A 23,462-nucleotide genomic window follows, 5' to 3' on the forward strand; every position below is an offset into this window, starting at 1 on the left:
TCGTGTTTGGCATGTGTTATGAAGCAGTAATGTGCTCGGAGTAGTGATTCAGAGGGCAGAATAAGAGGTTTGTGTGTGATGTCTGCAGATCTGACAAACAGTCTTGAATGTATATTCATCATGTATTAGTGACATTTTTCTTTTATATCCAAATATCTTTCCTATGTTGCAAACTTCGTCTATCAAAAGATTTAAATCTTGGCCAGAATTTTCTATTTTCTGTACTAATGCAACAGAGATTTTATATTTTTTAAATTTACTTTGGAAATTCTTGAAGTCCAACCAGTGAAGCAATTACAGAATCACTGAATGGCCAAGGTTGGAAGGACCCTCTGAAGATCATCTAGTCTAACCCCCCTGTCAAGCAGGATCACCTAGAGCACATTGTGCAGGATGGCATCCAGGCAGGTTATGAATATCTCCAGAGAAGGAGACTCTACAACCTCTCTGGGCAACATGTTCTAGTGCTCTGTCACCCTCGCAGTAAATAAGTTCTCCTTCATATTCAGCCGGAACCTCATGTGTTTCAGTTTGTGCCCATTGCCTCTCGTTCCGTCTCTTGGAACAATTGAAAAGAGACCAGCTCCACCATCTGGACACCCTCCCCTCAGATATTTATATACAATGATGTGGTCTCCCCTCAGTCTTCTCTTTTCCAGGCTAAACAGGCCCAGTTCTCTCAGCCTATCCTCATACAACAGATGCTCCAGTCCCCTCATCTTCTCAGTATCCCTCTTCTGAACTTAATGCAGTAGCTCTATGTCCCTCTTGTACTGGGGAGCCCAGAACTGGACACAATACTCCAGCTATGACCTCACCAGGGCTGAGCAGAGGGGGAGGATCACCTTTCTTGACCTGCTGGCAACACTCTTCCGAACGCACCCCAGGTTATCATTGGCATACTTCATTGGCCACAAGAGCACATTGCTGACTCAACTGTGTTCAAATCAGGGTTAACAGCTACTCACAGAGATTAAAATGTAAAAGATTTAATGATTCCTCTAATAATATTAAAGAGACTAATTTACTTTTCAGGCTGGACTACTTAGATTTATGACATTTCACTGCATAAAACACAACCTTGGGAAGGGCAGAGTAGTGAAAAGGTAAAAAAAACTTTACAATTAAGATAACAAGGAGAAATAATATAGTCTAGACTAGCCTTTAGTATGGTGATTTACATTGAACTAGTTTACTTAAGATAATCTTACTTTATGGGAATTCTTTTTTCTTCTTAAAATTAGTGACCTTCTAGCTTCTTTTTAAGGATGATTTGGAGTTGAGGGGAGAGGAGTTCTCTTTTCCATGAGACCCCAAAGTAAGGTAAATATTAAAATGTATGCCAAAGGTACATTTGAAACAAGAATGTTAAACCAGTGGAATAAAGGTGAAGTGTGTTTAATTGTAAGCAGACTCCTTCTAAAGTCAGAATATTTTAAGTAGACTAGTTTATTCTGTATCTTTCATAAACTCTAATCAGAATGCTCTTTTAACATGTATGAAGCGTTCAGAAACAGAAAGTGGACATACTGGTGTATAGTCTTCAAAACCATAGTGGTTTATAGATCAGAAGAATTTTATCTGTCTGCCAGCCTTCTGGAAGAGGTGAACTGTAACAGAAGATTTTGAAGAACAAGATGTATATTTATGTTAAATCCAGATGTCCACATTAAAATTGCCACAATGAATATATAGTGATCTTTAATACTACTTTTCATATTCCACTCTTATGTTGTAACGTTAACACCTAACTGCTACCTTCATTATGCTTCATCTTCTCTAAACCATGTAAAAATAACAGAAAAATATATAATTTCTTTACTGCATTTGTTTTAGGTCTGGTATCTTTCCCACAAACACTAAAGTTCTCAATGTTTTGGTTTCATATCCCTTAATGAAAATTAGCACAAACCTCTGTGGAGATTGAACTTGAACCATTCTGCACTTCTGAATCAATTCCAGGCACTGAAGCATTCAATGCACTTTGCATTTTTTGTAAAGATTAGCACCAAAAAAAAAAAAAAAAAAAAAAAAATCATTGGATTATGTAGGTCCACCTTGTGATGTTATTATTCTCTTAATTGGTACATTTCTGGAAGAATTGTCTCCTAGACTGTATAAGACTTCATGTTGAATATTACTACTCATTATCAATCTGCCATTGTTCTCATTTTAAACATGCTGTTGTGTGCTGAAGATCTGGCCTGCCTTTACAGTATACTTTTTGAAAACAGACAGGCATTGGTATCTTTGTCCTTGTATTTGGTCTGCCATTCTTTATAATGTTGGTGAATGTAGATGAGTTCTGGTAGGCCTGTGACATTAATTTATTCCTGAGTAAAGAATAAATGGAAAAGTTGGGTGATTTGATTGGATAAATGAGGCAATTTGGACAGGATAATATGTCGACAATGTCTGTTCATGTGACCCGTGGACTTCCCTTTGTCATCCTATGCCTGAGAATATATGAAGGGGGCTGGGAAGGCAAAGGGACGTTCAACTGTCATCATTGGCATCTTCTCTGACCATTGCACCATCATCAAATGCACTGGAATTCTCATTTGCTTCAGATTTTTCCTTCATATTCTGTGCAGCCCTAGGTGCATTTTCATAACTACATAGCTAGAGAGATGTGGGACAGATTTCCTTCTAGGGGTGGGAATCTGATGTAAATTGGACTTCAGTGAAACCTGAGGAAACCTTAGAACTGTTTGAAGCTTGACTGGTGTCAGGTTTTGTTAGAGATCAGAAACATGGGCCTTTTTCATTGAAAGCTTTGTGATACTGGTAGATCAGGCACTGGAGCCAAAAATATCTCAGAAAGTTCTGAGAAAGCATATACAGGTTAAAAATTGTTCTTGAGGAACAGATAAATAAGTAATTGATAGCGTACAAAAGGATCAATATATTCCTCTAATAAACCTCATTTTCACCAGATGTGTTTTTTGAAAACATACTTATTCTCGTATGATTGATATCCAGGCAAAAACATGTTGGCCATTTTAAGTCTATTGTCAGAAATTTTAAATTTACTGAATTCACTGCAAGAATCAGAATGAAAACATAAATCTAAGAAATTGAAAATATTTGGGGTGAATACTCTCAAGAAATAGTTCTGCTCTTCATTTTCCAGAACAGGAGTGAAAGGAGAGAGAATTTCCAGGCATAGCATCCAATATATTGACATATATGCAACATATAACAAGGAAAAACTCCCCAGTATGTAAACTGAGGCAGTGTAAAATTTGGTTATGTTACTGTGATAACTTTTATAGTGATGACTATAATATGTGGTGGTGCTCATATCCAAAGGAACCAGAGAAGGTGTGAAGGAAGAGAAGGCTGTGAAAATTCCTAAACTGTCATTGTTCCTGAGTCTCTTAGGTCATCAACTACAGATGGTGATCTCTGAGAAAAGCAAAACAAGTTAAGTTCTGTGGTACTGGCCAAATAAATATGTGGAATTTGAAAACATAGGGTATGTTTTAACTGAAATATGTTAAGGTTCTTCTACTTTGAACTTAGTGCAAGCTTTAAATATTGCTATTTTGCAGGAAGTAACCAAATGGGTTATTACTGGGTTGTGAGACTCAGAAATCCCAAGGTTTAGTTTCAGATTTAGTTTTTAAGTTTCCAAGATTTAGGTGTTCATTTACAGTCTTGCCTCTTTTGAGGACTTTCTAAGTTTTCTGTCCTTTTCCAATGACAAAGTGAAAGAGGGTTTCATACATTTTCCCATCATTTTTTCTTATTACCAGTTTTTAAGATCAATTCCATATTAAATGAAGATATGGTCCAGGTGCTGGATCCACAAACTTGTCTGTCAATGCCACATCTGGTAGGTGTATAGATGTCAGTGACCATCGGTTTTGCTCCACACCAGGTTGTTTACCACTCCCAAATGTCTTATATGGTATGAAGAACATGTTTCCCACAATTTGTGAACTCTGGAAATTAAGAGGAGGAGACCTACAGGTGTTCTATCAAATAGTTTTCTCAAATCCAGCTTGGTTGCACAAAAAAGCTGGAGAACATACAATAACACATTTTCTACAAATACTTGTCCCCAGAAAAAATTCTTCATTTTGGGGTAGGTGCATCTACAGAATGAGTTTTGCTTACTTGTGTGTAACTGTAATAGGAATAGTTACCAGTAGGCAAACATTTAATATTTCCATTCAGCTGTCAGTCTGATCTTGAGGTTGCTCTTTAGCAACCGAGGCAATGTAGCTGTAGGCATCCAGAGAATGACTGGAGAGAGAGTGACTAAAACACTATAGAATAATTGAATAGTTCTGCTCTTGGCTTGGGTTGGAAGGGACCTTAATGATCATCTATACCAGTAGAATAGTCACAGGCCCCAACACCCCAGGCAAATCCAAATAATTACTAAATTCTCCAGCTAAAATTTACAAGTAGAAAAAGCAAGTTTTTCTGCGGGAACCCTAGACTAGCATTTCTTGCCTAATAGTGGAGTAAGGGTGACCTATAAGAAATTAGCACTATATCTGCCACTACCCAGAGTTAAGAAGCAGAAATTAGACACATTTCTTTCAGGGATATTGAACATCTCAGGATGTTGTGGTGTGTTTTTTTTGTTTGTTTGTTTGTTTGTTTTTTGGTGGTGGTGGTGGTGGTTTTGTATTGTTTTTGTGTGTTTTTTTTCACTGATCTCAGAGGTGAACTTAGAAGTTTTATATTATCTACTGTTATATCCCAGTTATTTTTATAAACACACTTACATACATGAGTGGTAAATTTATTTAGCCATTTTATTCATTTGTTGGTCTACAAAGCAATGGATAACCCATGTTTTGCTCTTCATTAAAAGAATTAGTAATAATTTATAGGGCTGCTATAGATTATTTATAAATATGCTCACATTCTAAAATATTAATGTTTTTCTGAGAAATGGGAAAACAAGGCTTCTGCAAACATGATAGGTTTTTTCTAAATCTCTTTTCACACAGCACTGAGTGTTAGGCAAAGTATTTCCTTGCTTCTATTTCCATATTCATTCATTTCTCCTAGGTTATTGTTTTAATTTACATATTTATGCAGTACCTCTCTGTCAAGGGGAAAACGAGATTATTTTTCTGTATAATAACATTAAGTCCTACAAGTTGCCACTCCTGCATATCAGAATGAATGTTCTGGTATGTACATACCTGTGTGGAATCACAGTTTCCAGCAGGTCTCTCAATGGCTCTGTTGCTGGCCACAAAAGTAATAACACAGTAATAAAGTTTTAGGTTGATTGTATGAAAATTCTGTGTTATATTGCAGTCTGCTTTACAATATTACACCAACCATATCCACAATAACTGACCGTGAAACTTACCGGTCTTGTCTACCTTACAGAAGGTATGCTTACAGACTTAAGTGCACTAAATAAAAGTTATTATTTTAGAAATTAAGACAGGGATGATTCTCAGAGTACTCAAAAGGTCTTCTGTACTATTCCTTCTTTTTGGATGAATGGCTACGCAAAATTGAAGTAAAAATGGTGTTTTGTCTGTTTTCTGTTAGTTAGGTCATGAGAAACTCTTTCTTTTTTGTATTTAGAGCAAAGAGGCTAGGACTTCAGTATGTGATATGAAGACCTTAGTAAATGAGAAACAGTAATATGTAAGTTTCTGGAAGATGTTTCACACTTGAATACATGTTGAATATTTCCTTTGAAAGTTTGAGAAAAATCTCCTTTCTGGCTCTCAGGTTATTTTAAATAACATAGAGTAAGAAATTTGAGGCAGTTCTTGAGTAGGCAAATCTTTGATATTCATTAGATCTTTGTTGTCCTGAAACAAGTGTGTTAACCTAGCAATAAACCTTGCAGCGATTATACAATAGTCATCATTCTCAAATCTGTAGATACATTGCTAGACAAGAAAGTTTTTCTATATTCCAACAGACCAGGGCAAATAATTTGCTGAAACCAAAACTCATCCAAGAAATGCTGAACAAAAATAATAAATATAAAAACTTAAAAACAAATTCTCCTTGTAACTACCAGATGACTCAAAAGTAACATAACATTTAAAAAGACATTTAAAAGAAGACATTTAGAATGTTTAAAAGAAACTGAGCCTTTTTCTACAAAGTATATATATATATTAAAAATAATATTAAAAAAAAAAAAAAAAAGCTCAGTAGTATGTTCTTTATTGCTTTCTAAGAAATAGAGAAACATATAGACATATAGATCTTTGAAATTTAATTGGTCCAATGCCAGTGGTCAAGTCATTGATGACAGTTATAGCATATTATCCTTTTCAGAGAAGGGTAATCTGTGATTTCAGAATGCACAATATTTCAATGGAGGATATCACTGCTATTATCTTTGACAGAACCACAAAATTATAAAACAACAGAATCACAGAATAATTGCTTTTGGAAGGGAACTTTGGAGGTCATCAAATCCAATCCCCCTACACAAGCAGGGACACAGACCAGATTGCCCAGAAACATATGTGTACATACCTCCATGGTATGTACATGTTTCCAGTTATCAAAATGTGGAACACAATTTCTAACAGTACATAATTTTCAATTGCCTACTGAAAACAGCAATGATATCGGAGATAGCCCCATAAGATACTGATGAAGATTGAATACATTCAGAGAAGAGCAATAATGCTGGTGAAAGAACTAGGACACAAGACATATGAGAAGGAAATTGAGGCTATTTAGTCTGGAGAAAAGGAAGGTGAGGGGAGACATCATCAATCTACAACTACCTGACAGGAGGTTGTAGTGAGGTGGTCAGTCTCAGTGTAGTGAGGGTATCAGCATCTTTTCTTAGGCAACAGGGGATAGGAGATGAGGAAAAGGCCTCAAGTTGCACAAAAGAAGCTTTAGACTAGATGTCAGGAGGAATTTCTTCATGGAAAGAGTTGTGTAACATCGGAATAGGCTGCCCAGGGAATTGCTTGAGGCTGCATCCATGGACGTATTTAAAAGATGTGTGGATGTGGCACTTAGGGACATGGTTTAGTGATAGACTTGGTAGTGTTAGGTGATGGCTGGACTTGATGATCTTAAGGAGCTTTTCCAACCTGAATGATTCTATAATTTTAAGACTAGTGTTATCCTTAGTTTAGCCCAAACCAGTGAGTAAATTCCATTAAAAAAATAATAAAAAATAAATAAAAATAAAGGAAAACGTATTGCTTGTTGATATCTTAGATTGTCCATTTTAACACTGGGCACATAGTTGCTACTTTCTGATTGTGTGCTAGGAAAAAGCAACTTTGGTATTTGGTTTGTACTTTCTAATTTTCCCCCCTTATTAAAGAAAAGATACATTTATATTTTTCCAAACCCAAATGATTAGTGGAGAATGGTGAAAATGACAAAGAAAAACAAACAAACAAACAAACAACAAAAACAACAAAACCTATTCACTAAAACCCAGGGAGGATTTCCAAAAAGAATTAAAAAATCAGATATAGAAATCAATTTCATATTTAAATCTTTTCTGATTCACAAAGAAATCCACAGTAATAATTGAAAGAGTTGTATTTCAATCTAAAATGAGTAAATTGTTTAACTTTTATTTCTGTAAACTCAAAGCTAGAGTTTCATTGAATAGTGGATTTGGAGAGAAGTTGCCATTCAGAGGAACCTTGACAGGCTTGAGAGGAGAGGTGGGCCTGTGAGAACCTCATGAGGTTCAACAATGCAAAGTGCAAGGTCCTGCATCTGCCTCGGGGCAATGCCAAGCACAAATACAAGATGGGCAGAGAATGGACTGAGAACAGCCCTGCTGAGAAGGACCTGGTGGTGTTGGTTGATAAGAAGTCTAACATGAGCCATCCATGTGTGCTTGCAGCCCAGAAAGCCAACCATAACTAGACTGCATCAAAAGCATCATGGCCAGCAGGTCAAGGGAGGTGATTCTCCCCCTTTACTCCAGTCTTGTGAGACTCCACCTGGAGCACTGTGTTTAGCTCCAGAGCCCCCAGCACAAGGACAGGACCTGGACTTATTAGTATGAATCCAGAGGAAGGCCACGAAGAAGATAAATGGGCTGGAGCACCTCTCCTACAAAGATAGGCTAAGGAAGTCATTCAGCCTGAAGAAGAGAAGGCCCTGGGGAGACCTCATTGTAGCTTTGCAGTACCTAAAGGGGGCCTACAGGAAAACTGGGGAGGGCTCTGTCAGGGAGTGTAGTGATAGGACAAGGAGGAATGGCTTTAAACCAAAAAAGGGTAGGTTAAGCCATATATAAGGGGAAAAAAAAGAACTTTACTATGATGGCTATGATGGTGGTGAAGCACTGGAACAGGTTGCCCAGAGAAGCTGTGGATGCCCCCTCCTTGGAAGTGTTCAAGGCCAGGCAAGTGTTCAACGAGCATATCTCTCCTCTTCCAAACAGAGAGATATTTCAGCCACTGAGGTTTAGAGAGCGTCTTGTTGCTGTGGCAGCACTGCTCAGCAGTAGACATAACACTGGTGTGATACCACTGCTGTTCTAGCTACACATGCAGAGCACAGCACTGTATGGGCTGCTGCAGGGAAAATTAACATCCCAGCCAGACCCAATACAGTGTCTCACATATTGGCAGTGATATACCCAAATTTCCTTCTACATTCTTGTATTTCAGGACCTAAGCTACATTCTTCAGAGACATACAACACCAATGATAGATCTGTGATCAGCTTTATCACACCTTTCTCTTTTCTAGTATCCCTCCTAATGACATCCCAGTTTACAGTAGATTTTATTATCCCCAGATAATAGGTACTTTGAATCTTGCACTATGGACTTCTTACATTTCTATTACTCAATCCTTTATGTCATTCAGCCACCCTCTTTACAAAGATTACTTAATTTTATCTTATCACAGGCTGCCAAATCACTCCTACTTCCTGTTCTAAAGTCATCAATAATGATAATAGGATGAGTGCAAATTCTTTATGAAACTCTGTTGGTGCTAGACTTTCTCATACAATGCTACTCCTTAGTAAATTATATACTTCCACATTTTTTGTACTTTTATTCATTTTGTTTATATATATATATATATATATAGGCATAATAGCAAATACTTTAAAAAGTGTGACCTTTTTTAGAGTTAGGCTTCTAAAAAAAATAAAACTTTTTTTAATTTATCTGTAATGAAATAAAAAGGATTGTTCTAGTTATATTCCAGAGGAAAATACTACACTTCTGAAGAGAATGTTGATGTAAAATTTCAGTGAATTTTGTGCCTCCTAGACAGGTATCTCATTAGGTCAGTGTTTACAGAAAGGAGGGATGAACCAAGAACAGTGAAGGGAGATTTTTATTTTACTACCACAAATGCATATCTTAAAAAATTAATAATAATAATCAACGGAAGAAAAAATACTGAAAGCATCAGCTATTTGATACAATGTATATAAAGAAAAGCTTCATAAGTAAAAAAAAGCTTCATTTTAAGAAAATTCTTAAAATGTGGTGACTTTGACATTCTAGCCAAACCACTAGAAATAAAATAACTCCTTATCTTACATTAAAATCTTAACTGGAGAGTGTCTCATCAGCCACTATGTGATTACACTGGGATATTTCTTAAATAAAAGCATTCAAGTCAGTTAATTTAATTTTTCTCATCATCTGTTAGCAATTGCCACACTAGAAAGTTTTCTTATATTAGACATAAATATAAACAGCATTTCTTTTGTTATCTAGTGACAAAGGAAAACCTAGGCAGATTTGTGAATTTAGGTTCTCTGATGAAAACTCAAGTGCAAACATATGTATTATATTAATTGTATTGATATGATGTGGAATAAAATCAGATTATCTTTAAGATTCTCAGGATTTCTTTTATTTTTAATATTTAGAATGCTGTCTTAAGAGGTGTGATTTTATAAATGATAAAAATTAATGAGTAAGTCAAACAAATAAGTAACCCAAATTTGCCCATCTAAAGTCATCCTTAACTTAAACACTTTAAAGTTAAAGGAAGTATACAATGGTAGTTTAACCCCTCACACTTATAATTTATTCCTTCTAATCAACATTCCTAATTTATGTTTCTCATTTAATTCCACTCTTATAAGCTGCTTCTTCACTAATGCCTTTGAAAATAATTCCACTACCTATAAATGGTTAGGTAGAACAGCAATCATGGCAAGTCCTAATATTGATAAAGATAAATAAAAAATAAAAACAGAGAGTTCTGTGGAAATCATTCTGTTAAATGCCTTGTTATGTTCTACACTTTTAACTCTCTTTTATTAGCTGGGATTTTATGATCCTGCTTACAGTTTTCATACTGGAAAAACACACCACTTAATGTATTAAAAAAAAAAAAAAAAAAAAAAAAAAAAAAAAAAAAGCTGACAGAAGATACAGCCATAATGAAGCCACTGATAATTTTTCCAGGGAACAGTTTGTAAAGTGTTTCATTGCTTACAATATTTTGTACTTTTTTTATGATAATTGTTCAGTTTCTACTTTAAAGAACAGTTCACTCAGTTTTTGACAGTGATTCATATCCTGAAAAATTTTAGTGGCTAAAAAAAAGTCTGGATATGGGAATGCTTCCACAGGGTCTAACAAGACTTAGTGTTCCACCCCTGTAGTCTTATCTTTGTTCTTACGAACTAGAACTCTCTCTAAATGGAAACTGCAGGCGGTCAGACCAAAATCCATGGTTGCCTGGCATCTTGCAACATTTCCCAGCCTAACTATTAGCAGGCTGGGGGAATCTTTTTATTTCTCAATAAAGCATCACATTTCTGTGCATGATGCATATAGTATTGTCCTGGTATCAGTTAGGACAGAATTATTTTTCCTCCTAGTATCTGGTAGGGTGCTATGTTTTGGATTAGGATGAGAAGAGTGCTGATAACATGCTGATGTTTTAATTGTTGCAGAGCAACTACAAATAGTTTTACTTAAGAAAAGCTAGTCTAAAATAAAAATAAAAATAAAAATAAATTTTTAAAAAAAGACTTTGTGTTGTCAAGAAAAGTTAATAGAAAATAGTCAACTTGTTCTCCTGACTGAGTCCTTTGGATTCCTTTGTCTCAGTTGGTCAAGGAGTGACAAGCATAAAAGTTTTCTCAGTCATATAAACATAAGCCTGGTGTCAAACTGTTTTTCTCTAAATTCGCATGGCTTTCATGTCAAAGTCTGTAGTGTCAATTTTGAAGAGCTCTCCCATCTAACTATAAAACAAATTTTGGAAAAAAAAAAAAAAAAAAATTCATTCTTCTGGTTCAGCACAAGTTCAGCTCTCTCAGTATCACTATCCAGCGTGGGGTCTGCAGCACAAGAGCACAAGTAATATGCCAGAAAATTTGAAATGATTTTGGAGAATGACTGTGAGACCAACTAGAATTAAAAAACAAGTGTTGCATTGACTTGTAACATGTATTTTGTCAAGGAGACAGTTAGTTATAGGACCATCCAGCCACACCCTTAAAATATGCAGTAAGGAAACAAAAATACCATGGTTGGATGATTTTGAAACTCCAAGCAAAGATCTACTGGAAGAACCAATGATTGAAAACTGGCACCATGCAAAATCTAGATTACAAGAAAACTGCTGTGTTCTGAATCAGAACGTGTTAGAAATAATTGTGGTAACTTCTCTATTCTTTCAAAACAAGATTTAATCTTTTAAAAAATAAATAAATAAATAAAATAGTGGTCTATTTCAGCCATGAATATGGCATTTAAAATAGAAGATAAATCTATAAAAACCTTTTCTTTTCTTTTCTTTTCTTTTTGTTTTTATGTGATGAAACCAACCAGGTTGACACTGGTCTCTCCTGTCCTTAAAAGCTATGATTTTCTGAATGGCATTTTCTCTTTTTCTCTAACATGACACTGTAGAGTCACAATCCAGTAATTTAAGTTTGATTTTATTTTTTTTCTGTCTTCTGTTACTTTTTGTTTGCTTTGCTGGCTTTGTTTGTTGTTGTTGTTGTTGTTGTTTTTATTTGTTCTTCTTGTTCCTTTTGTTTGTTTGGTTGGTTTTTTTTCTTTCTTTTACTCCAGGAATTGGTCAGGGGGTTCCAGTGGTGGCCCTCATTGTGGAAGGAGGTCCCAATGTTATCTCTATCGTTCTGGAGTACCTGCGAGACACGCCTCCTGTTCCTGTTGTGATATGTGATGGCAGTGGTCGGGCATCTGACATCCTTGCCTTTGGTCACAAATATTCTGAAGAAGGCGGGTGAGTCATTTCCCATGAGGGCTTTTTTTTTCTACCAATTTGGTGATAACTTAGAGCCCAAAAAACTATTAGAAATATAGTTCTGAAACTAATCCGGTCCTCACATGGCTTTTTCTGTCATTGACATGAGTAAAGTTTTGAATGTACCCAGTCCAAAAAAAAAAAAAAAAAAAAAAAAAAAAGCTAAAGTAATGGTAAGGAAAATCTACAGAATAAAACAGAGATTTAGAAACACTATCATATAGCTAGAATATTATAGTGCCATTACATGCAGCATGTGGACAGGTAAAACAAATGTTCCTTGAAGTCACAACTCCAGAGATTCACTCAGAAGATATACAAAATTACTTTCATTGCATTCAAAACTGTCTCAAACAAGTTATGTCATTGTAACAGTGTACTGCCATCCTCTGGTTTCATTCCTACATAAATCATCACATGAATCCCAAATGTTCATAATCTCAGTTGTATTTGCCTTGCACTTTGGGCATGACTCTGCACACCTGCCTATATTTACACAACTGCTTGTGCACTGATCTGCATTTGTGCTGTCCCGCCTTTCTTTGCAGACTTAAGGTGCAGCAAGGATAATATTTAGCTTTTATTATAGAAAATTCAAGTGTGTTTTTGTTGAATCAGGCTGAAAGTATTCTTTCCAGCTTCTAAAGTGCATGTTAATACTGCACACCTAAACCATGGTTTTTGGTTGGTTGGTTGTTTTTTTTCCCTCTACCACAAAAATATGTATGCAACCATGGAATTGTGGAATGATTGAGGTTGGAAGCATTCCTTGGAGGTCATCTGGTAGAACTGCCCTGCTCAGGCAGTTGGCTACAGCATGCTGCCCATGACCATGTCCAGACAGAATTAGAGCATCTCCAAGGATGATGGCTCCACAATTGTCTGAGCAATATGGGTCAGTGTTCCATCACCCTCAAAGCTTTTTTGTGATATTCAAATGGAGCCTCCAGTATTTATGTCCATTGCCTCTTGTCCTGTCACCGGACACCACTTGAAAGAGCCTAGCTCCTTATTCTTTGCACCTTCTTTTCATGTATTTATATACATTCATAAGATACCCTGTGAGCCACCTTCTCTCCTCTAGGCTAAGCAGTACCAGCTCTCCTAGCCTTTTCTCATGGGAAAGATACTCCACTCCCTTCATCATCTTTTTGGTCCTTTCCTGACATACATGTCTTATTTGTCCTGGGGAGCCCAGAGATGGACCCAGTACTCTGGGTGTGGTCTCACCAGTGCTGAATAGAGGGGAAGGATCACTTCCCTTGACATGCTGGAAGCATTCCTCCTAATGCAGCTGGGAATAGCATTGATCTTATTTACTGCAAAGACACATTTCTGGCTCACAATCAGCTTGGTGACAACCAGAACTCCCAGAAAACTTTCTGCCAGACTGCTTTCCAGCTGGGGGACCGTTAGCATGTACCTGGGGCTGTTTCCATCTAAAGGACCTTTCACTTATCCTTGCAGAGTGGGGTTCCTATCAACTAATTTCTCCAGCCTGTCCAGGTCCCTCAGGATGGCAGCACAACTCCCTGGCATATCAGCTACTTCTCTCAGTATTGTGTCATCAGCAAACTTGCTGAGCCTCATCATCCACATAATTAATTAAGACATTAAACAGGACAAGACTCAGTACTGACCCCTGGGGTACACCACTAGTTAATTGACTCTCGCTGGACTTTGAGAAACTGTTCATACCTGCTGAGCCTGGCCATTCAGTTTCCAATCTACCTCACTGAATGATTACCCAGTCCATACATCAGCTGGTCTATGAAAACCTTCAGCGTCAAAGGCCTTGCTGAAGTCTAGGTCTTCTTTCTCTCATTCATTAGGCTGTTCATTTAACTGTAGAAGCTTATCAAGTTGGTCAAACATAACTTCCCCTTACTGAATCCATGATAACTACTCCTGAGGACTTTCTTGTCCTTCATGCCTGGCAATTGTTTCCAAGATAAGTTGCTCCAAAACCTTCTCAGGGATTGAAGTGAGGCTGACAGGGCTGTAGGTCCCTGGCTCCTCCTTCTTGTATTTTTTGGAGACAGGATTTGCCTTCCTCCAGTGCTCAGGCACTTTTCCCTTTTTGGAGACAGGATTTGCCTTCCTCCAGTGCTCAGGCACTTTTCCCAGTCACCATAATCATCCAAAAATTAAGAGTGTCCTCATAATGAGATCAGCCAACTCCTACAGTACTCATGGGTACACCCCATTAGTGTCTGTGGACTTATTCAATTTGCTTAAGTATCCCACCAAGGATATATCTTCATTGATCCAGGTTTTTGCCCACTGGTCTGTTGTCCCTGGGATTCTTCAAGGCTAGTTTTGCTAGTAAAAATTGAAGCAAAGAAGACACTCAGCACCTCAGATTTTTCCAGATCCTATGTCACCAGGGCCCATGCCAATTCAACAATGGGCCCACATTTTTTCTAGCCTTCTTTCTATCAGGAGGGTAGTTGCAGAACCCTTGTTAACTTTGACACCCGTAGCCACATTCAATTTCAGCTGGGTTTTGGCTTTCCTAACTGCATCTATGTACACTTTGGGAGTGTCTCTGCATTTCTCTCTGCTTCTATCTTCCTTAAACTTCTTTTCATGTTTGAGTTTTGGCAGTAGATCCTTGTTATCCATGCAGGTCTCCGAGCATTTTTCCCTGACATCCTGATCATTAAGATGGACCACTCTTGAGATTCGAGGAGATGATCTTTGAATATTAACCAGCTTTCACTTCCCTCCAGGCCTTATCCCTTGGGACTCATTTAGGCAGATTCCTGAAGATAATCAGCTAGCCAGGGTTAATCAGTCAGGGTTTTGATCTTGTTTTTTGTCCTACTCCATCTTCTTAGAGTCCTGAATTTCACCATGATGTCCGCAGTCACTAGAGCTCAGGTTGCCTTTGGCCTTCAGCTTCTCAATGAGTACCACCTTGCTGGTGAGCTTGAGGTCTGCCAGAGCACGTTTTCTCATTGGTTCTTCTCTCAGAAAGTTGTTGTCAATTCTCTCCAGGAACCCCCTTGGAGATGTGCTTTTGTCCTTGCAGTAATACATGCTTCTGCAGGATACTAGCCAAAAGGGTGTTAGACCCTTCCTAAATAGGAGGTAGCTGCAACAAAAGCTTCAGACACCTTGGGTCAAGGGCAGCTGATCACACTGGTTGGAAGCTTCTAGAGTTTCCTCAGGCCCACAACCTTGTAGATCTCACAACCTGGTCTTTACCAGGTGACAGTAGGCACCCTCAGAGGGTTTCCAGGCAGTCACCTAAAAGTACGGACCTTGTACCCAGAATTCCCCAAAGCAGAACAGAGATTGCTTTTTACAGTAAGAAAGAGCAAATAAAGGATGATTTAGATCATTTATAATTTAGATCAAATCATGAAAGGGACATCAAGGCCCCCTCAGATTCTAATTACTAAGAACTAATTCATACCTTTTCTCTGATTAGCTGCAGTAATCTGATCAGGATCTAGCGGGAAGGGGTCCTTTAGGATATTTAAAGGTATGTACTCACACCTACAGTAGTTATGCAAATAATAAAACATGAATACATAAACACTGAACTCTAGACCAAACAGTATTGTATTGTTTAAAAATAAATGTGATCATGAACTTCTTCAACCTAGAGCTTCTAATGAGAGTGAGATAGTTTTCCACAAATACTAGAATCATATTTATATTCAGGTTCACATAGTCCAATGCTGCATCTGAGAGAGATCTGACTGTGTCTGGTTTCCTCTTAATCTGTGAGAAGTTATTTCCCTGTTCTCAGTAGTCTTATTGTTAATATATTTAACATAACCCTATTCAAACATCTCTTATTCCTTTGTATGCTATGTACCTATACAGTTTCCATGTATCTTGTCTGCATTTTGATGTCAACATTACAAATAATATAGCAAGAACAGAATGAATGCAATTTATGTCATCATCACAAACTCTTACTCTTAAAAAATGAAGTGACTGAAACACTGGTTGCTAGAGAGTTGTTCAGCTGAGCAACTGAGAAGCTCAATTCTTTCTTCATGAAAGTGTTTTTTTATTTTTTTTTTCAATGAGTCTTCTTTCTGTGGAGATGTTTATTTCTGTTCACACCGCACTAAATAAACCACAGGAAACTAAGAAATCTGTAAAGCTGTCTAGTAACTATTTCTATGTGATTTCCTCATGTCTGAAAACATCAGTCTAACATGCAATTATATTCTTAAGAATACTCAAATTGAAACACCAATATTATATATATGCTTTAAAAATGTTACCCAAATATATTGCAGTTCATATGCAAATTGGGTACTCCCTCTGCTCTGATTACATTAACCTAGTTTTGAATAATGATTAGAAATATGAGGAGAATACTGAATAATTGGGACATTAATTGTGTATAGCTAATAGATTTTTCTTTCAGACGGAATCTAAGTAGGTTACATAGAACTGTGTCTATTAGACACTAAATCAATGTAGCACATCCAAATTGTGTCCAGAATTTAACTGTGCAGTCCACTCTGCAATCAAACTATAAAGTCAAATGTCTATTTTAATTAATTAGGGACTTCTCCAAGACAAAACATATCTTCTCCTTTGCATTGGATGTCTCTAAAAAGATGTCTCTTTAGGTGTCTCTAAAAAGATCTAAATCTTTCAAAAAACACCATGGCAAAATTCATGGCAAATTCATGGCAAAACCAGACTCAGCACTTGAATGCTGGTATTATCACACTTTTTTTTTTTTTTTTCCGGTATTTTAAAATCACACTCACTGAAGACAAGGAATGGATTTAATCTCTATGGATAGAATAAGAATGTATGTATATGTGTACTTAGCAGAGCTGTAAGTTTTCAAGTTTATTTGCAAGCTTGTTTCCAGGGGTCACAGAACTATGTATGGAGGTGAAGGAGGGCAAAATATAGCTCTGTTTTCTTGAATTTTAATTAGTGTGGTACCAATCCATCATCTCAGAGAGGTCCTTACATGTAGGGTAATTGCTCATCTGCCCAAAACGTCCTTTTGTATTGGACTTCAAATAGGCAGGTGTGCCTGCCTTCTATCCTCATTGTTTATCATTTCTAATTGATTTCACATAGCAGAAAGAGATTTATTTTTTATATATATAAATCATGTTGCAATAACCCTTTGCAATGTCAATATTTGCACATCCTTGAGCGGACAAAAGGTAGGAAGATGGATCTGCCTTTTTTTAAAGCCTAGTGATAGTCCTACCTCATGAAAAGCTGGGCATGTCTCTAACCTAAGTCTGACTTTCATCGCAAATTCTAGTTAAAAGCAGACTTTATTGTACCGCAGTGGAACAAGATTGTAAGCACAGAAAGCTGTGTACATCCTGCCTTGCAGAAGGTGTTTCTACAATGGAATGATGTGCTAAGAACAGGTCAGAAAGAACAGTGATGCACACCTTGAAGTAAAGGTGTCTTTGAGTGTAAATTAGTTTTCAGGTCTCATTACCACATCTCTCTCAAAAAAGCCCATTGAAATTTCAGGGGAAAGGCAGGGCAGATAGGCAGTTTCCACAGAGCTGATGCTTGAGCATTATGAATATCGGATATACAATGCAGTGTTACTGTTTGTTGGGTTTTGTTTGTTTGTTTGTTTTGAAGCTTTCCATAGCTATAGTTTCAAGGACTACATATTGCCTCAGTCTGAAAAATGTTGAATGCAACATTTAAGAATGTATAAGATGGCTACATTTCACTACAAACAAATAAGTCTTAGTTGTAAACTCACTGAGCTCCTAGTAGCTTTGACATCTTCATGACAAACAAGCTATGTACTGGAGACAACCTCAATGAGAAGCAGGCTGAAATATAGGCTTCCCTGTGTTCTGACTTTGAAGATTTTTTTGGCTTCTTATTGCTATTTTCCCTAATTTAAATATCTAAGTCTCTGAAACACTTAATTTCTCATTTTCTCAAAAGCTGAAAATGTGTTGAAGTGCTTTGAGAAGTGAATAAATAGGATTAATCATAAACACCCAAAGTTATCCTCTATGTAGCCCCCAAACTATTGAAGTGAATATTCTAGTAGTTAATAACTCATCTCTACATAAAGCCAAAATATTTTTGACTGTATTATCAAGGATGTCTTATCATTTCACTTTATTGCAAAAACTGGAAATACAACTGCAAAGTGCAACTATTTATAGAATCATTCAGTAGTAGTTTTTAATCCTCAGAGATTTTTTTTAATTAAATGATGAATTTAAGAGAAAAATTAAATATTATGCTAAAACTATGTCACTTCTTAGGCAAATATTTCCTTACATAATGGAAAATGACTTGCAATATTCACCTGTAGTCTCCCAACTGAGTTTATAGTGTATTAACTACTCCATCACATCTACTCCTGCAAGTATGAAACCCGTAAGGAATTCAGTTCAATGTCATAAAAACATATTTCTTGCCTAATGTTCATAAGGAAACATATAAAACGTTCTTTCTTTAACTGAGCAGCCTCACATGAGAATCATTAAAGATTTCCTTTGGATTGATCTGTCTCTGCATTCACTGTGGCACAGCGTTTAGGCTATGTATGAGATTAAGTATCTTTGTTTCTAATAGGGGAAATATTGGGATATTTTGCTTTGAGCAAAAATGATGATAATGAGCATAAAGTTTGGCTCTTCTCTGTTCCCTGTGGTGTTTCTTTTGCATCTTTTGCAAGATTGCTTTCACATTGCATACCTTTATACCATTACTGTTCTCTTGCACCAAAGCACTTGGCAGATCAAAAGCTAGACAGAAGCAGCTCATTTCCATGTTAAAGCACAATCACCTCTTCTGTCAAGGGACAGCCATTCAATAAACATAATCAGGGGAAAATCGCATAGAAGAACAACCACCAGTGAACAGCTGCAAGTAATGCTGATTCCTGAGAGCAGCGGTAAGGGACTCAGGAGTCCAGGTAGTTTTTTTATCAGTCCCTGTCAAAGGGAAGGGGGATTGAAAGGGTGAGTCATGTCTGGCAAATCAACAGATGGTTGCAGGACTGGTGCCACAGACAAAGGTTTGGCTACTTAGACCATGGGACTCACTTTGAGAAACCTGGTCTGCTGGAGGCTGATGGGGTCCATCTGTCAAAGAAGGGGAAGAGCATCTTCAGTCACAGGCTTGCCAAGCTGGTGAAGAGGGACACCAGTTTGGCAACTCTCATGAAACTAGTTGCCAGGGGAAGAGAACCTCAGTCCATCCTGCTCCTCTCAGTTTGACACCAGTGTCAGTGATAGGTATCCAGAACCTGGAGTGGTGTTATGGGTCAATAGGTGCCCAGAGCCTGGAGAAGTGTCATGGATCAACAGGAGAGCACCTAAAGAGTAGCACAAAGGAATTCCAGCCACTCCAGCCAGTGAGTCAGCTTTATCAGGGGCCCAAATTAATTGCCCTTATGCTAACATATGTAGCATAGGGAACAGACTTGAGAAGATAGAGATCACAGAATCACAGAACAGTCTAGGTTGGAAGAGACCTCCAAGATCACCTAGTCCAACCTCAGGCCTAACACTAACAAGTCCTCCACTAAACGATATCCCTAAGCTCTACATCTAAACGTCTTTGAAAGACCTCCAGGGATGGTGACCCAACCACTTCCCTGGGCAGCCTATTCCAACATCTAACAACCCGTTCAGGAAAGAAGTTCTTCCTAATATCCAACCTAAACTTCCCCTGGCACAACTTTAACCCATTCCCCCTCGTCCTGTCACCAGGCACGTGGGAGAATAGACCAACCCCCACCTCGCTACAGCCTCCTTTCAGGTACCTGTAGAGTGTGCTAAGGTCACCCCTGAGCCTCCTCTTCTCCAGGCTAAACAGTCCCAGCTCCCTCAGCCGCTCCTCGTAAGACTTGTTCTCCAGAGATGTACTCATGCCTGCAGGGCAATGACCTCATCAGCTTTATTAAGTTGTGGTGGGATGGCTCCTAGAATGCACTGATACACTTCCTTCTCTAAGTGACAGAGGAGCTAATGAGGAGAGGTGCAATGCTGGACCTCATTCTTCTCAGTAAGGAGGGGCTGGTGGGGAAGGGGAAACTCAAAGGCAGCCTTGTCTGCAGTGTCCATGAAATGGTGGAGTTTTGCATTCAGAGGGCATCAAGGAGGGGACACAGCCATCTCACTACCCTTGCCTTTGGGAGAGCAGACTTTGCCCTCTTCAGGGACCTGCTTGTTAGAGTACCATGGAACAAAGCCCTGGCAGGAAGAGGGGCCCAGGAAAGCTGTCTAATATTCAATGGTCACCTTCTCCTAACTCAGGAATGATGCCTCCCAGCAAAGAGGAAGTTGGGAAAAAATAAAAAAAAAAAAATAAAAAAAAAAATAAAAATGGAGGCCTGCATAGATAAACAAGAAGCTCCTGGCCAAACTCAAATAGAAAAAGGAGGCCTACAGAGGGTGGAAGCAAGGTTGGGTAGCCAACCTTGGAATACAGAATACAGAGAGATTATTCAAACAGACAGAGATCAGGTTAAGAAAGCTAAAGCCTATTTAGAATTAAATTTGGCCAGGGCCAATAAGATCCACAAGAAAGGTACATCAATAATAAAAGGAAGACAAAGGAAATTGTGGGCCCTCTTCTGAAGGAAACAGGAGACCCAGGCACCCAGGATATGGAGAAACATGATGTGCTCAATGAGTTTTTTGCATCAGTCTTCACCAGCAAGAGCTCCAGCCACATAGTGCAAGGTCCAGAAAGCAAAGGCAGTGACTGGGACAATGATGGACAACACACTGTAGGAGATCATGTTCAAGACTATCTAAGGATCATAAAGGTGCAGGAATCCATAGGACTTGATGTAATACATCTGCAGAACGTGAGGGAACTGGCAGATGTAGTTGCTAAGCCACTGTCCATCATATTTGAGAGCTTATGGCAGTCCAGTGAAGTTCCCACTGATGGGAAGAGGGGAAACATAACCCCCATTTTTAAAGACAAAAAAGGAGGACTCAGGGAGATACAGGCCAGTCAGTCTCACCTCTCTGCCCAGCAAGATCTTTGAGCAGATCCTTCTGGAAACAATGCTATAAGGCACATACATAATAAGGAGGTGATTGGTGACAGACAACACAACTTCATTGAGGAAAAACCATACCAATAAATCCAGTGGCCTTCTATGATGGGGTTACAGCATTGTTGAATAGGGGAAGAGCAAATGTCATCATCTACCTAGACCTGTGCAAAGCATTTGACACTGTAGCCCACGTCACCCTTGTCTCTAAATTGAAGAGCCATGGATTTGATGGATGGACCAGTTGGAGGGTAAGGAATTGGCTGGATGGTCTCACTAAAAGAGTTGCAGTCAAACACTCAATGTCCAAGTGGAGTTCAATAACGAGTGGTGTATCTCAGGGACTGGTATTGGGACTGGCACTATTTAACATCTTTGTCTGTGACATGGAAGGTGGGGTCCAGTGCACCCTCAGCAAGTTTTCCAGCACCAAGCTGTGTGGTGCTGTTGACATGCTGGAGGGAAGGGATGCCATCCAGAGAGACCTTGACAGGCTTGAAATATGGGCCTGTGCAAACCTCATTAGGTTCAACAAGTGCAAGGTCAGAGCAATTCCAAGTACAGATACAGGCTGAACAGAGAATGGATTGAGAACAGCCCTGATGAGGACATCATGGTGTTCATTGGTGATAAGTTCAACATGAGCCAGCAATGTGTATTTGCAGCCCAGAAAGCTAACCATATCTGATCTGTATCAAAACCAGTATGGTAAGCAGGTCAACAGAGGTGATTCTCCCCCTGTACTCAGCTCTCATGAAACCTCACCTGAAGTTATAGAATCATAGAAACGTAGAATCACATAATCATTAAGGTTGGAAGAGACTTTCAAGACCATCTGGTACTGCAGGTGTTCAGTCTGGAGAAGAGAAGGCTCTAGGGAGGCCTTAGAGCAGCTTTCCAGTACCTAAATGGGACATACAGTAGAGAGACTTTTTGCCAGGGCACGATGTAGTGATAGGATAAGGTGTAAAGGTTTTAACTTTAAAAAATAAATAAATTTAAAAAAAAAAAAGGTGGAAGGGGCGGGAATTAGATGATCTATCTTTAAGCTCTCTTCCAATCCTTTCTAGGATTCCTTCTATGAAGCAGAGAAATTATCATTGTTTGAATAGAATGAAGGAATAATTACATTTTCTGTCTCTTCTTATTGCAATGCTGTGTAAAATATGTGGATTCAAAGGTAGCAGAAATTCATACAGTCCCATGGAGTTGCACCACTATGTCTTATTTGTAATTCTAATGGGAAAAAAAAAAAAAAAAAAAAACAAACAAACAAAAAAAAAAAAACAGCAGAGACTCTCATCATATTTCTGATGTATGGTGTGATTGTCTACAGTGAAAACCATAATTAAAACAGAAAATCCCTTAAGCTTCCCATAAAGGATGGTAGGGAATTGTTTTCACATCATACTGATATTTTATGGATCTATTTTCTTTATCTCAAATAAAAGTATAATAATTAAAAAAAAAAAAAAGGAAGAAAGAATTCATGAAGGAAAAGTTATAAATAGATTATGTGTAGTTCATTGAATCATTTAGAGAATTTCAAAGCATTTTGATAACTTATTTTTTAATAAGTTAAAAAATCTATAATGAACTTACATTTTATAATTGGGTTATACCCTAATCATCATAAATCTCTAGTACATTGTACAGCTTCAATACTAAAAAGCTCTGGAGAAAAGTGACTAAAAAATTTAAGAAGCTGGCTATGGACCAGATCCTTCAAATCCTCTCAGTGTTCACTACAAAATCATGTGCCATGAGGCTGAAACACTGTGATGTTATTGAGGGGTGTGTGTATTGTCTCTTCACATATTAGGCAAGACTTCAAAAAAAATTATTTATGAAAAGGGAAGATGCCAGAATGCAATCATCTTTCTCTACAGGATCAGCCAAAGCAATGAAGAAAGTTCTGCTTTGCTGTTTAATCTTCCAGCATATCTTGAACAAAACTAGAAGGTCACTTTATTCAATTTGCCACTTCAACATTTTTAATGGATCCAAAACATCTTTCTCCCTCTCCCTTTTTCTTCATGGTAAGATCGTAAAGAAGGAGAAGGAGAAGGAGAAGGAGAAGGAGAGGAAAAAGGAAAGGAAAGGAAAGGAAAGGAAAGGAAAGGAAAGGAAAGGAAAGGAAAGGAAAGGAAAGGAAAGGAAAGGAAAGGAAAGGAAAGGAAAGGAAAGGAAAGGAAAGGAAAGGAAAGGAAAGGAAAGGAAAGGAAAGGAAAGGAAAGGAAAGGAAAGGAAAGGAAAGGAAAGGAAAG

At 37.9% G+C, this 23,462-nt stretch overlaps 1 protein-coding gene and 1 long non-coding RNA gene across 7 annotated transcripts in view; one reads left to right on the forward strand and one right to left on the reverse strand.

Annotated features, from left to right (window-relative positions):
- The window catches only part of TRPM3 (transient receptor potential cation channel subfamily M member 3), a 466,535-nt gene that overhangs the window by 348,093 nt on the left and 94,980 nt on the right, over window positions 1–23,462 (forward strand). For 5 of the 6 annotated variants that reach the window (XM_035309095.1, XM_035309092.1, XM_035309094.1 and 2 more), the window contains exon 7: window positions 11,999–12,173. In XM_035309095.1, the coding sequence (XP_035164986.1) occupies window positions 11,999–12,173 (175 nt within the window). Of the gene's footprint in view, window positions 1–11,998; window positions 12,178–23,462 lie in introns of those variants that run through there. The other variant, XM_035309096.1, reaches the window with a different exon arrangement.
- Window positions 1–23,462, reverse strand: part of LOC118155701 — a 207,274-nt gene that overhangs the window by 168,552 nt on the left and 15,260 nt on the right. The window lies entirely within an intron of this gene.

The sequence above is a fragment of the Oxyura jamaicensis genome, chromosome Z, assembly GCF_011077185.1.
Source record: "Oxyura jamaicensis isolate SHBP4307 breed ruddy duck chromosome Z, BPBGC_Ojam_1.0, whole genome shotgun sequence".
Lineage (NCBI taxonomy): Eukaryota > Metazoa > Chordata > Aves > Anseriformes > Anatidae > Oxyura > Oxyura jamaicensis.